Source organism: Ailuropoda melanoleuca, chromosome 15 (genome assembly GCF_002007445.2).
Source record: "Ailuropoda melanoleuca isolate Jingjing chromosome 15, ASM200744v2, whole genome shotgun sequence".
Classification (NCBI taxonomy): Eukaryota; Metazoa; Chordata; class Mammalia; order Carnivora; family Ursidae; genus Ailuropoda; species Ailuropoda melanoleuca.
The window spans coordinates 82,527,366-82,541,811 of NC_048232.1; the positions used below are offsets into that span (position 1 = coordinate 82,527,366).

At 37.0% G+C, this 14,446-nt stretch overlaps 1 protein-coding gene across 1 annotated transcript in view; it reads right to left on the reverse strand.

Moving 5' to 3' along the window:
- ENTHD1 (ENTH domain containing 1) overlaps nt 1-14,446 on the reverse strand; it is a 100,899-nt gene that overhangs the window by 39,480 nt on the left and 46,973 nt on the right. The window contains exon 5 of the mRNA XM_002914587.4: nt 6,469-6,592. Coding sequence (XP_002914633.1) covers nt 6,469-6,592 — 124 coding nt within the window. The remainder of the gene's footprint in view (nt 1-6,468; nt 6,593-14,446) is intronic.

The window sequence follows — 14,446 nt, forward strand, 5'->3', positions numbered from 1 at the left end:
AAATTCAAAATGACTCCATCTAGGTAAAGTTTAAAAGCCTGTAAAACTAAGTATGGTTTAGAGAATAAACGTTAAATCATAAAACTATAAAGAAAGCAAAGAATGATGAGCACAAAATTCAAAAGAGTGGCCACTCAGGGAGTGAGAAAAAGGGACGGGATCAGTGGAGCCCTATTAGATGGAGGGCTAGTGTGGGTGTCAGTACCCCACACGCTGCAGGCCGTGTGAACAGCAGAGCACTATGTGCCCAAGCAGGGAGAAGGCACGGGAGAAGAGGCTGTTGTACAGAATGACTTTCCTCCTTTATTTTTGCTTTGGGCTGAAGTCGCCAAAATCATAACATAAAAGTAAAACCATTTGACGACAGCGTAAGTTGTGAACTGGACAGAATTTATCAACAGAGGTTCAGAATAATGTATTTAAGTTTCTGTATCAAATTGTGAAAAAATAAAATAATAATATAAATAATGATGAAATAAATAAAAAGCCTACTTTATTTGAGAGGGGAGAAACATGTCATTTCATCACTATAATAGTAAAAATATGGAAATAACTAAGTTCCATTAACATAATACTGGTTAAGTAAAATAGAATCATTCATACCATGGCATATTATTATAGTAGTTAGAAAAAATTAAACGGACCGGAACTGGAAGAATGGATCAACAGAACAGAATAGAGTTGTTAAATAGATACTATTTAATACAGGTTCAAGAGTCGTTTTAAAACAGTAGAGAAAAATGAATTAGTTAATAAATGTTCTTGAGACAACTGGCTGCCCACTGATTGTATCTAGAACCAATCACAAATACTTTAAATCCAGATAGATTAAAGCACTAAAACAAAATAAAAAATGGGTGAATATGTACTATGAATTTGGTGTAGGGGAAGCCTTCTTTAAAACACACAAGGGGGCCACCTGGGTGGCCCGGTTGGTTGGGAGTCCGACTCTTGATTTCAGCTTGGGTCACGATCTCAGGGTCCCGGGACTCAGTCCCATGTTGGGCTCCGCGCTCAACGGGAAGTCTGCTCGAGGAGTCTCTCTCCCATCCTTTGCCCCTCCCTGCCCCATGCAGGCACGTGTGCATTCTCTCTCATTCTAAAAAAGCCAAAACAAAACAAAACACACACACACACACACACACACAAAGTATGGGCTTTGTCTTTCTCTACTTATTTCACTTAGCATTACACCCTGTAGGTCCATCCATGTTGCTGCAAATGGCAAGATCTCTTTCTTATGGCTGAATAATATGCCACACACAGGAATATTATTCATACACACACACACACACACCACATCTTCTTTATCTGTTCATTTATCAATGCACCCTTGGGTTGCTTCCATATCTTGAACATTGTAAATAATACTGCAGTAAACATAGGGGTTCAAGCGTCTTTTTGAATTACTGTTTTTGTCTTCTTTGGGTAAATACAAGCAGTGGAATTACTGGATCATACGGTATTTCTATTTTTAATTTTTTGAGGAACCTCTATATTGTTTTCCACAGTGGCTGCACCAATTTACATTCCCACCAGCAGTACACACGGATTCCTTTTTCTCCACATCCTTGCCAACACTTGTTATTTCTTGTCTTTTTTATTCTAGCCATCTGACAGGTGTGAAGTGATATCTCATTGTGGTTTTGATTTGCATTTCCCTGATGATTACTGATGTTGAGCATCTTTTCATGTGTCTGCTGGCCATCTGTGTGCCTTCTTTGAAAAGTTAGACCAAAAAAGACAAATACCATATGATTTAACTCATATATGGAATCTCAGAAATGAAATGAAGGAACAAACAAAGAAACAGAGACAAACAAACAAACAAAAAAACAGACTCTTAAACACAGAGAACAAACTGGTGGCTGCCAGAGGGGAGGTGGGTGTGGGGATGGAATAGATAAAGGGGATTAAGAGGTACAAACCTCTAGGTTATAAAATAAGTAAGTCACGGAGATGAAAAGTACCGCTCAGGAAATATAGTCAATAAGACTGTAATAATGTTGTCTGGTGACAGATGGTGACTATACTTATGGTGGTGAGCACTACTGAGTAGTGTACACAATTGCTGGATCATTATGTTGTACATCTGAAACTTATATAACACTGTGAATTACACTTCAATATAAAATAAATTTACAAAAACACAAAGAACAAAAGCTCTGGAGGGAAATAATAATACATATGACTACATAAAACATAAAACTTCTACAAAAACAACAAAACAAAAATCTTCTATAAAGAAATCTGAAAGACAATTCATAGCCTGAAAGATGATATTTGCAACATAAATAACAGAAAGGATTAATAACTGTGGAAATTAGTAACCTGGAACCCTCACTAAAACGAAGTCTGGAGGTTTCCCCAGGGGAGCTCTCACACCCTCCCACTCTAGCCAATTGCAGGTGCAACAGGAAAAGTTGGAGTTGACCTTGCCCGCGCAGATGCTTTCCTACCCGCCCCCAACAACAGCTCAGCCAATGAGAAGCCACTACACTTGGAACTCTCAGTTTACTCCAATGGACATGTAGCTTGTAACAACTTTCCCAACTACCCCTTTTCTACTTGAGAAAGTGTACCTCTCCTTTGTTCCTTGGACTTGCCTATATTTTGCCACCACTTGTTTGTCCTGGATTGAAATTGTTTTATTCCCAAATAACCCCATCTTTTGCTGGTAAAATAACTGGCAGTTTTTATTCTTAAGGTTAATAACATATATAAAAATGTAACAAAGTCATTTAATTTAAATGAACACAACACACAATCTAAAAGAAAAACAGATTAAGGATATAAGCAGGCAATGCACAGAAGAGGAAATACATGGAAATATGCAAATTACACCTACCACGCAATGCAACCTTTTCCAAGTGATAAAAATATAAGACTTGAAAAATATCAAGTGATGGTGAGGGTATGAGTGAATAAGTACTCTTATAAACTGCAAGCCAGTGTAAAAATTGGTGTTGATATTTTGAGGGGCTATTTGGCAGTATTAACTAAAATGAAAATAGGCATAAATTATGACCCAGGGATTCCATTTCTAGGAATCCACCCTAAAGAAACACCCACATTATGTGCACAGAGCTATTCACTGAAGCATCATTTGTAATACTGAAAAATATAAAACACCAACTATCTATCAGGAGGGAAATAAACTATAATATCCAGGCAATGTAGGAATTAAAAAATATATGGTAAATCTCTAAATATTGACATACATTGAAGGACTGCCAAGTGATATTGCTTTAAAAAGTTCCAGAAAAATGCAGAACATTCTAAATCAAAATAAAGTCAGTTCTCCATACTTTTAAAGGTACAGGTACATCTACAAATGCACAGAGAATGACCTGGAGAGTAACCAACAAATTGATAGTAACAGTTAACTCTGGGGAAGGAAAGGGACAGTCAAGGAGGATTTTGACTCTATATTGCTTGAATTCTAAAAAATAAGAGTATATTCACTTATTATTTATCTAATTAAAAATAGATAAAACTTGCAAAATGATATGCAACTATAAATTCATATTTAAGGTTATAGGCAAAGTCCCATGGGAACACAGTGAAAGGAAATATTGTTATGTAGATAAGATTTTATAGCAGTAGTGTCTTTTGAGCTGGGCCTCACTGTTTGAATACAATTTTGTCAAGCATCCATAATTTGGTGGAGGACTGTGGCAGCTTGTATTTTCCAAAGATGACTGTACTAACACACACCATCCTGTATGCTTTTCTTTCAATATGACATTGACACTTGTCCACAGAGGGGTGGGGGATCTACATTTCCTCCCCCTTGAACTTGGGCAGGAGTTTGTGATTGCTTTGATGAACTGAATGGGAAGGAAGTACCACAGCACGATTTTTGAGATTATTCAGCTTCTGCCTTGTCTTTTCTTTTACAGGATGCTCACCCTTGGAACGCAGCCACCATGCTGTGAGAAAGCCCAAACTAGCCAATGTGGAGAGACCACATGAAGAGGCTCATGTGGAGAGAAACTGAGGCCTCCAGCCGATAGTGGGCACCAACTACCAGACACATGAGTGAACGAGCCTTCAGATGATTCCTGTTCCCAGCCTTTGTGTTCCCGGGCCGAAGCCCAAACATACGTCATGGGGGCAGAGATAAGTCATCCCCACTGTGCCCTGTCCTAATTCCTGACCCAGAGAATCCATGAGCAGAATAAATGGTTATTTTATGCCACAAAGTTTTAGAGCAATGTGTTACACAGCTGAAGTAACTGGAACGAAGACTTTCTAAGGAGAAGAAACTACAAGTAATAGAACAAGTAATAGAACATCACAGAGCATTGTGAATATTGGCAGTATTGGGTGATGAGGTCACAAATCTTGGCTGGGACCGGGCCATGAAAAGTCTCGTATGACAGCATAAAAAAATTAGACATGCCATTGGCAGTGGAAAACTGTGGAAAGTTTTTAAGCTGGGAAGTGAAATGCTTAGACCTGCACTTTAGCAAGGTATCTCTGAGATTGGTGTGAAGGAAAAATGGGCTCAAAAATAGGAAAAGCTCCTCCAATTAAGATGAGTTCCAACCAAGTAACATGGTGGAATCATCCCTCACTCGACATGTTCTGTGACTTTTTTCCTCTTAAGGGCTGCCTCTTAAGCTCATTTACGTTCGATTTCACTTATATTACAATGTTGGCAGAGGAAACTTATTTCCACACAAAAACATGCGCATGGATATTTACAGCAGCTTTGTTTATAATTGCCCAAACTTAGACACAACCAAGATGTTCTTCAGCAGGTGAGTGGATAAATATCCTAGAATATCCTATTCAGCACTAAAAAGAAATGGGCTATCAAGCCATGAAAGGATGTGGAGGAACCTTAAATGCATGCTACTGAATAAAAGAAGTCAGTCTGAAAAGGCTAGATCCTGTATGATTCCAACTATATGACTTTCTGGAAAAGGTAAAACTATGGAGACAGTGAAAATATCAGTGGTTGCCAGGGGTTAGGAGGAAGGGAGGAATGGCAGGCAGAACACAGAAGTTTTGCAGGGCAGTGAAATACTCTGTATGATACTATAGTGTTTTTATAAACACGTCCAAACCCACAGAACACACAACACCAAGAATGACCCCTAATGTAAACCGGTCTCTGGGTGATGATAAAGCATTCATGTAGGTTCGCTGACTGCATCAAATGTGAGGTGTTGGTAGTGGGGAAAGTTGTGCTTGTTTGGGGGCAGGGGTATACGGGGAAATCTCTGTACCTTCCACTCAATTTTACTGTGAACCTAAAACTGCTTTAAAAATGAAGTCTATTTAAAAAATGTTGGGGGGGGAATATGAGGGGACATCAGATCACAAAAACGTTTTCCTTACCATTCTTCTTTCAAGCTTCTGGATCTGGATCAGTTTACAGAAAGTGTATTCTAAGAATACAGAGCAAGCTGTCTTAAAAATGGTAACCACTTATAACTAATTATCCATGTGAGTAATGCCATCCTTGTACTACAAATATCACCATAACCCACAACCTTGTGGGATATTTGTTCCACGTTTATTGAAATATCCTCATCATCATTCTCACGACCAGTTTTGTAAGAAAATTACATAAATGCGAACCTGTAAAATAAATCTATTCTGATCAACTACAGTTTTTATATTTTGGATATTGGGGATCTATATAAGGAGAAAATCGCAGAGCGAGGCCCAAAGATGAGGGAGAAGATGAAACTCAGAACATAAGGAGCCACCTCTGCAGTGACGGAAAGGATGCCTGGACGGATATAAAAGCAAAGATAAATGAAGGGATGAAAGCTACTAATGAGAATGTTTCATTCTCATCTTGGCAGAGGGTCCTGAGTCCTATTTTTTGAGAAAAGCAAGAGGAAGAATGTATTAAAAATTGAGAGTTTCTGAAGAATAGGGACAGTATGGAGTGGCTCCTCCGTGAATCAATCAGATCCTGAGTAGCAGCAGAGCCCAGTTGGAATTGGATAGTGTAATTTATTAGAGGCCAGTTTGTATCATTTTATATTGTACCTTCTCTAATGCTAATTATTCAAGAGGTGATTAGCCATTTTGTGGGATGCCGTACATCTTGCTTTTCACATTTTGGTTTAATGCTTGCTTATGAAAATGTCATAATTTAAACTCTTTATCAAAGAGAAGTTAATACAAATGAAAAAAGGAACTCTAATTTTTCTGCATTTTAAACCATTCATAAGAGATTTGAGGTTTGCAGTTAATAATTTTTGAAACAACTAAAAAGAAAAAAAAAAGCAAAATAGAGACAAAAAAGCCCCACTGAAACAAACGGTAAATAAGATTACAAGATCGTGTGTGGGTTGAATTCATCCATGCTGGTCCCATCCCTCATTACTGAAGTTAAAACCCTGCTGTCATATTTCACAAAATAAAATCTGATGAAAAGCAATTCCTGCCCAATGTTTCTTATTCATGTTTCTGAGTAACCTTTCTATTCTTTAACCAATTTACCTGCATCCCAGAGGTTACAAACGTCTGCTGGCCCTTCTGATAACCATCTAGTTGACGAGATAATGGAAGGAGGAATTGTCAGCAAAGGTGGCTTTGGATCATCCTCATAAAATAACATCAGGTCCTTAGAGAAAACAGGAGAGCACATGAAGGTTGAAAAAAAATAATTGATCCCAGTGCTTCAATTTGTTAAAGCAGATGGACAATTTATGGAGATACAATGTGTCTATACGTGCTAACATAAACACAATTTAATTGAAAGAATTCAAATATAAGTTAGCTATACAGTCGGTGTCCACTGAGTACAGGGTGGTCTTCTACCCTTGGAGGTCCTCACTCCTTGATGAAGCCAGCTGGTGTTGGCAAGCAATGATTCTGTTTGAGGCATTAACTGTCCCTATCAGTCCTTGAGCACCCTTAGAGCACACTAGCTCAGAAGCCAATTTTTCTGTTTTTCTGGTAATAATAAAGCTACCTGTGTATATCTTTTATTCATATTTTAAAACTTTAACTTTTTAGCATGGAGTAAAAAAAATAGATGATAATCAATCCAGTCATGTAGGTTAAACAAACCAATGCATGACCAGTCTTGTCTCATTTATAACCTCCCACTCCTCATCCATTTTATTGTGAAGCAAATCCTAGATACATCACTTATTTTGGTATATCTAAGTGACAAAAACTCTTTAATATAATAATTATTATTTTACACCTAGAAACTTCACAACTCCTTAACGTCATCAATTATAAACTCATCTTCCCAATTTCTCCTAAGTGCCATAAATAGGTTTTTCTATAGCTTGTCTAAGAGAGGATTCAAATAAAGTCTACACAGTGGGATCAGTTGACATGTTTTTTTCCCCCATGAGCAGAGATTTATCCTACAGTACTTTAAAGTATAATTAACACAGAATGCATAAACCTTAAGTGAAGACCTCAGTAAGTTTTAACATCATGTGTATACCTATGGAGCCACATTTTTGTCATTCCAGAAAGTTCCCTCAAGCTCCTTTCCAGTTGATTCTATCCACCCCACCGCCACCAGTACACAGTATTCTACCTTCGACCATAATCAGTGAGTTTGTCTGTTCTTGAGCTTCCTATGAATGTAACCATATACCATGTGCTCTTCTGTGTCTGATTCCCATTGCTTAACATGTTTGTGAAATTCATCCATATTTTGTGTGTATCAGTTCCTTTTTTTTTTGTAAGAAGTATTCCATTGTATGAATATACCACAATTTGTTTATCCATTCTTCTCCATATGGACATCTGGATTGTTTCCAAATTTCAGCTACTATGAATAAAGCTACTATGAACATTCTTATGCAAATCCTTTTATGGACAAATGTACTCATTACTCCTGAATATTTACACAGGAGTAGAATGGGTAGGTCGTAGGCTAAGTTAATTTTTTAACTTCATTGAAACTACCAAACCATTTTCCAAATGATTAGCCACTTTTTATATTTTCAACTTTTATTTTAAAGTCATTGTAGATTCATGTTCAGTTGTAAGAAATAGTACAGAGTGATCTTGTGTATCCTTTACCCAGTTTTCCCTAAAGGTAACATCTTAAAAATTGTAGTACAGTATTATCCAGGATATTGACGTTGATACAGTCAAAATAGAGAACATTCCCATCACCATAAAGATCCTTCCTGATACTTTTTTATTACCATAGCCTGCCCCCCACAACTACTAATCTGTTCTCTATTTCTATAATTCTGACATTTAAAGAATGTTATATAAATGGAATCATACAGGATGTACCTTTTGGAATTGGCTTTTTTCACCTGGCATAATTCCCAGAAATTCATCCAAGTTGTTTCATGTATTAATAACTCATTCCTTTTTATTACGCTGTAGTATCCATGGTATAGATGTATCACAGTTTGTTTAATCTGTTAAAGGAAATCTGGATTGTTTCCAGATTTTGGCTATTATAAATAAAGTTGCTGTGAACACTGTGTACAGGTTTTTGTATGAAAATAAATTTTCATATCGCTGGGACAGATGCCTAAGAATGCAATTGCTGGGTTGTATGGTAGATGCATGTTTAGTTTTATAAGACATTGCCAAACTGTTTTCAAAGTAGCCATACAATTTTACATTTCCACTAGTAATATATGAGTGATCCAATTTCTCCACATGTCCACCAGCATTTGGTGTTGTCATCATTTTTTATTTTAGCCATTTTGATATTTCATTATGTGTTTAAGTTACATATTCCAAATAGGTAATGATGTTGAACATCTTTTCATGTGCTTATTTGCCATCTGTATTTGCTGAAGTGACTGTTCTTGTCATTTGCCCATTTTCTAATTGGGTTGTTTGGTTTTTAACTGTTGTTTGAGGGTTTTTCAATTTTTAATTTTTTTTAAAAAGTAGGCTCCACGTCCAATGTGGGGCTTAAACTCACAACCCTGAGATTAAAAGTCACATGCTTTACTGACTGACCCAGTCAGGAACCCCGAAGTATATTTTTTTTATGCTCCAGATATTAGTCCTTGGATGCGTGGGTTGTAAATATTTTCTCCCAGGCTGTAACTTGTGTTTATACCCTTGTGTGATGAAGTCTAACTTTTTTTTTTCTTTTAGGGATCATGTTTTGGCCAGCCCTAGATCCCAAAGATTTTTCTCCAGTATTTTTAAAAAGCTTTATAGTTTTACATTTTACATTTTAGTCCATCATCCACTTGGACTGAATTTCTGTGAGGTTTAAATTGAGGTTCATGGTTTTGCCTATGAAAGTCCAATTGTTCCAATATCATTTGTTGAAAGGTTATCTTTCCTCCATTGAATTACTTTTGTTCCCCTGTTAAAAACTGATTGGCTATATTTGTGTGAGTCTATTTCTCGGTTCTCTATCTTGTTGCACTGACCTAGGTATCTATCTCTCCACTAATACCACACTATCTTGATTACAGTAGCTATGCAGTAGGATTTAATATCAGGCAGAGTGATTAGTTCCACTTTATTCTTCTTTTTCAAGATGGTTTTAGCTATTCTAGGGCCTGTGCCTTTCCATATAAATTTTATAATAACCTATTGTCTCTGTATAAAAAAAAAACCCTCTGGAATTTTGATAGGAATTGCATTAAACTTATAGAGTAATTCGGGGTATCTTTACTATGACAAGTCTTTCAGTTCATGAACATAGTATGTTTGACCAATCTTTAAGTTCCTTCATCAGTACTTTATAATTAATTTTATGTATTTTATAATTTTCAGCATACTGATTCTATGCATGTCTTGTTACAATTATACCTAAGGATTTCACCTTGGAACATTAATTGCAAATTGCATGTGTCTTAATTTCATTTTCCACATGTTCACTATTAGTATATAAAAATGCAACTCATTTATGTATTTTGATCTTGTATCCTACCACCCTGCTGAATTCACTTGCTGGTTCTATGAGGGTTTTGTTGTTGTTGTTGTTTAAAATTTATATATTTTAGAGAAAGCATACGCGTGTGGGGGGAGGGGTGGAGGGAGAGGGAGAGAGAATCTGAGGCAGACCCTGCTCTGAGTGCCGAGCCCTACATTGGGCTCAATCCCATGACCATAAGATCATGACCTGAGGTGAAACCACTATTCAGATGCTAAATCGACTCAGCCACCCAGGTACCTGAGGTTTGTTTTTGTCATCTCTTTGAGATTTTCTATGCAGACAATCTGTAAATAAGGACAATTTTATTTTTTCCTCTACATTTTACATACCTTTTTTCTTATTGCAGTGACTGGAACTTCCAGTGCTATGTTGAATAAGTCCTGGCCTTATTCCTGATCTTGAAAGGAAAGCATTCACTGTTGAGAATGATGCTTTGTGGGGTGCCTGGGTGGCACAGCGGTTAAGCATCTGCCTTCGGCTCAGGGCGTGATCCCGGCGTTATGGGATCGAGCCCCACATCAGGCTCTTCTGCTATGAGCCTGCTTCTTCCTCTCCCACTCCCCCTGCTTGTGTTCCCTCTCTCGCTGGCTGTCTCTATCTCTGTCAAATAAATAAATAAATAAATCTTTAAAAAAAAAATGATGCTTTGTAGGTTTTGTGTAGGTAATCTTTAACAAATTAAGGAAATTCCCTATTTCTAGTTGCTGAGTTTTTATCATAAATGGGTGTTGAATTTTGTTAATTAATACTTTTCTGCATCAATTAACAAAATCTTATTATTTTTCTTCTTTAATTTGTTGATATGATGAATTGCATTGATTGACTTTCAAATGTTGAACCACACCTGGATTAAATCCCACTTGGACCTGGTGTATAATTTTTTTAATACATTGTTGGATTCAATTGGATAATTTTTTTGAGGATTTTTGCATCTTATTTCATGAGAGATAATAGTCTATATTATATATATAGATTTTTTGTACTGTCTTTTTCTGGGATTGGTAGCAGAATAATACTTGGCTCATAAAATGAACTGGGAAGTATTCCCTCCTATTTTTGAAAGACATTTGTGTAAAAATAGCGCTAATTCTTATTTAAATGTTTGATAGAATTCTCTAGTAAAACCATCTGGGCCTGGAGATTTCTTTTTCAGGAGACTGATATTACAAATTCACGTAAAAAATGGTTATAGAACTCTGCAGGTTCTTTTTCATCTTCTTTGACTTTTGGTAGTTTGTGCTGAGAAGTTGTTCTAGTTCTTCTAAATTGTCAAATTTATGAGCATAAAGTTGTTGGCAGTAATTCTTTATTATCCTTTTATACCTACAGGAACTGCAGGACTGTCTGATTTCATCCTGATATTGGTAATTTGGGTCTTCTCTCTTTGTCAGTCTTGCTAGAGGCTTATCAATTTTATATTTTTCAAAGAACTAGCTTTTTGTGTCATTCATTTTCTCTGTTAACAGTTTTCTTGTTTTCAATTTTACTAATTTCTGTTCTTTATTATTTTCTTTCTTCTGTTTCATGTAGGTTTATTTTGCTTTTCTTAGTTTTTTTAAAGAAAATTAGATTATTTTACACTTTTTCTCTTTTCTAATATAAACATTTAGTGCTATAAATTTCCCTCTCACCACTATTTTACCTGTGTCTCATATATTTTGATATGTGGAGCTCCCTTCTCATTCAGTTCCATGCATTTTAACATTTTCTATGAGACTTCCCCTTTGACCTATGAATAATTTAGAAGTTTGTTTATTTTCCAAAAAATTTCAGGTAGATTCTTCATGAGTTTATACTGATACACTTTTTTTTTTAAAGATTTTATTTATTTATTAAACAGAGATAGAGACAGCCAACGAGAGAGGGAACACAAGCAAGGGGAGTGGGAGAGGAAGAAGCAGGCTCATAGCAGAGGAGCCTGATGTGGGGCTCGATCCCATAACGCCGGGATCACGGCCTGAGCCGAAGGCAGACGCTTAACCGCTGTGCCACCCAGGCGCCCCTATACTGATACACTTTTAATCCAATTCAGGTCTATTAGGTCATGACAATCTCTTCTATCTTACGTTCATATCTCCTTTCCCCCAGCTGAGAATCCCCGTTCTCAAGGACACCAAAGATGATACAATTAAGAGTACCACATTTGATTCATTTCACATTATACTCACAATAATCTCGGGTCAAAAATGACAACATCTTAGAATATAAACACCAACTGAACGCAAGGAATATTTGTTTAATTTCATTTTACATTTTAAAGGATTACCTTCTTTAGTATAATCTTGTTTTATAATTATGCAAAAATATTTCCAGGATTCCAATGACAAATCTAAAAACATGGTATAATCAAAGAAATCTAGCTTCTCCACCTTGTTCCCCTCTTTCCCTTTATGAGTAACCTCCTCTTCTTTTTATTTTTTTAAATTAATTTATTTTTTTAAAAGATTTTATTTATTTACTTGACAGTGATAGAGACAGCCAGCGAGAGAGGGAACACAAGCAGGGGGAGTGGGAGAGGAAGAAGCAGGCTCATAGCGGAGGAGCCTGATGTGGGGCTCAATCCCATAACGCCGGGATCATGCCCTGAGCCGAAGGCAGATGCTTAATGACTGAGCCACCCAGGCGCCCCCTCTTCTTTTTATTTTTAATGTTACAGCTGATCTTTAAAATGGTACATCTTTAATATAAACAAATGGAAAATCCAAGAATGGACCTAAGCATAAATGGAAATTTATTATGTAATAGAAACCACAATTCAAGTCAACGGGGAAAAGATGGATTGTTCAACAAATGACATTGAGACAACAGATTATCATTTGTAAAAATACAATTTAAAAGGTGGATCTTGACCACTCTCCATTCATCAAATAAATTCTTGATGGATAACACTTAAATATATTTTTTAAATCAAAGCATGAAAGAAGTAGGGTAGTTTTTTACAAAACTAAACATATGCTTATCACACAACCTAGCAATGGCACCCCTTGGTATTTACACAAAGGAGTTGAAAACTTACGTCCACACAAAAACCTACATACAATTGTTCACAGTAGCTTTATTCATAATTGCCAAACGTTGGGAGCAATCAAGATGTCTTTCAGGAGGTGATTAGGTTAATAATCTTTATATCCAGACACTGGCTTATTATTCAGTGTTAAAAAGAAATGAGCTATCAAGCCATACAGAGACCTACAGGAATCTTTTTTTTTTTTTTTTTTAAGATTTTATTTATTTATTTGAACAGAGATAGAGACAGCCAGCGAGAGAGGGAACACAAGCAGGGGGAGTGGGAGAGGAAGAAGCAGGCTCACAGTGGAGAAGCCTGATGTGGGGCTCGATCCCAGAACGCCGGGATCACGCCCTGAGCCGAAGGCAGACGCTTAACCGCCGTGCCACCCAGGCGCCCCGAGACCTACAGGAATCTTAACTGTGTATTACTAAAGGAAAGAAGCCAATCTGTAAAGGCTATGTACTGTTCCAACCATATGACTTTGGAAAAGGCAAAACTAAGGAGACAGTAAAAGGATCAGTGGTTGCCAGGGGTTAGCAGGAAGAGGAATGAATAGATGGAGCACAGAGGATTTTTAGTACAATGAAACTATTCTCTGTGGTACTATAATGGTAGATATGTAACATTATACATTTGTCAAAACCCAGAGAATACACAACACAAAGAGTGAACCCTAATGTAAACTATGGTCTTTGGATGGTAATGAGCATTGATTTAGGTTCACTGATTATAACAAATGACCACTCTGGTGTGGCTGGTAGGGGGAGGCCTTTGGATGGTAATGAGCATTGATTTAGGTTCACTGATTATAACAAATGACCACTCTGGTGTGGCTGGTAGGGGGAGGCCATATGGAGGAGGGGGGGAGGCCATATGGAGCAGAACAGGTGGGGGTACGCATGGTGTATATGGGAAAGCTTCTTGCTTTCCACTCTCTTCTGCTGTGAGTCTAAAACTGATCTAAAAAATAGCTTTTTAAGATAAAAAACCAGGGTGGGGTGCCTGGGTGGTACAGTCAGTTAAGCGTCTGACTCTTGGTATTAAGTGTCCAACTGTTGGTTTTGGCTCAGGTTCTGACCTTGGGGTCATGAGATCAAGCCACGCACAGAGCCTGCTCGGAACTCTCTCACTCTTTCTCTGTGTCCCCCCCCACTTTATGTATTTATATAAATCTTTAAAAAAAAAAAAAAGCCAGGGTGATATTTAATAAAATCTTAGATTACCGAAGGTCTTTCTAAGAATGATTTAAAATCTAGAAGCCATAATGGAAAGGCAAATTTAATTACTTTTTAATAAAAATTGAAGACTTCTTTAAGGCTGTGATATTGCGATTTATAAGAAATATATATTTGGTTTTTGTCCATGGTTCCTGGCACAGAGCTCCTAAACTCTTATAATTTCCTAAGTGATAAAAGCACTAGGAGCATCTTTTGTTCTAATATTTGGTCTTTGACTCCCTTTCCTGACACAAAGTTCCTAAATCCGTTGGAATTTTCAGGGAGAAGAGAGTGTCTTTTGTTCTATGAGGTGACTCTTGGTGGGCTCCTAGATAGCTTCAGGATGGGAACCGG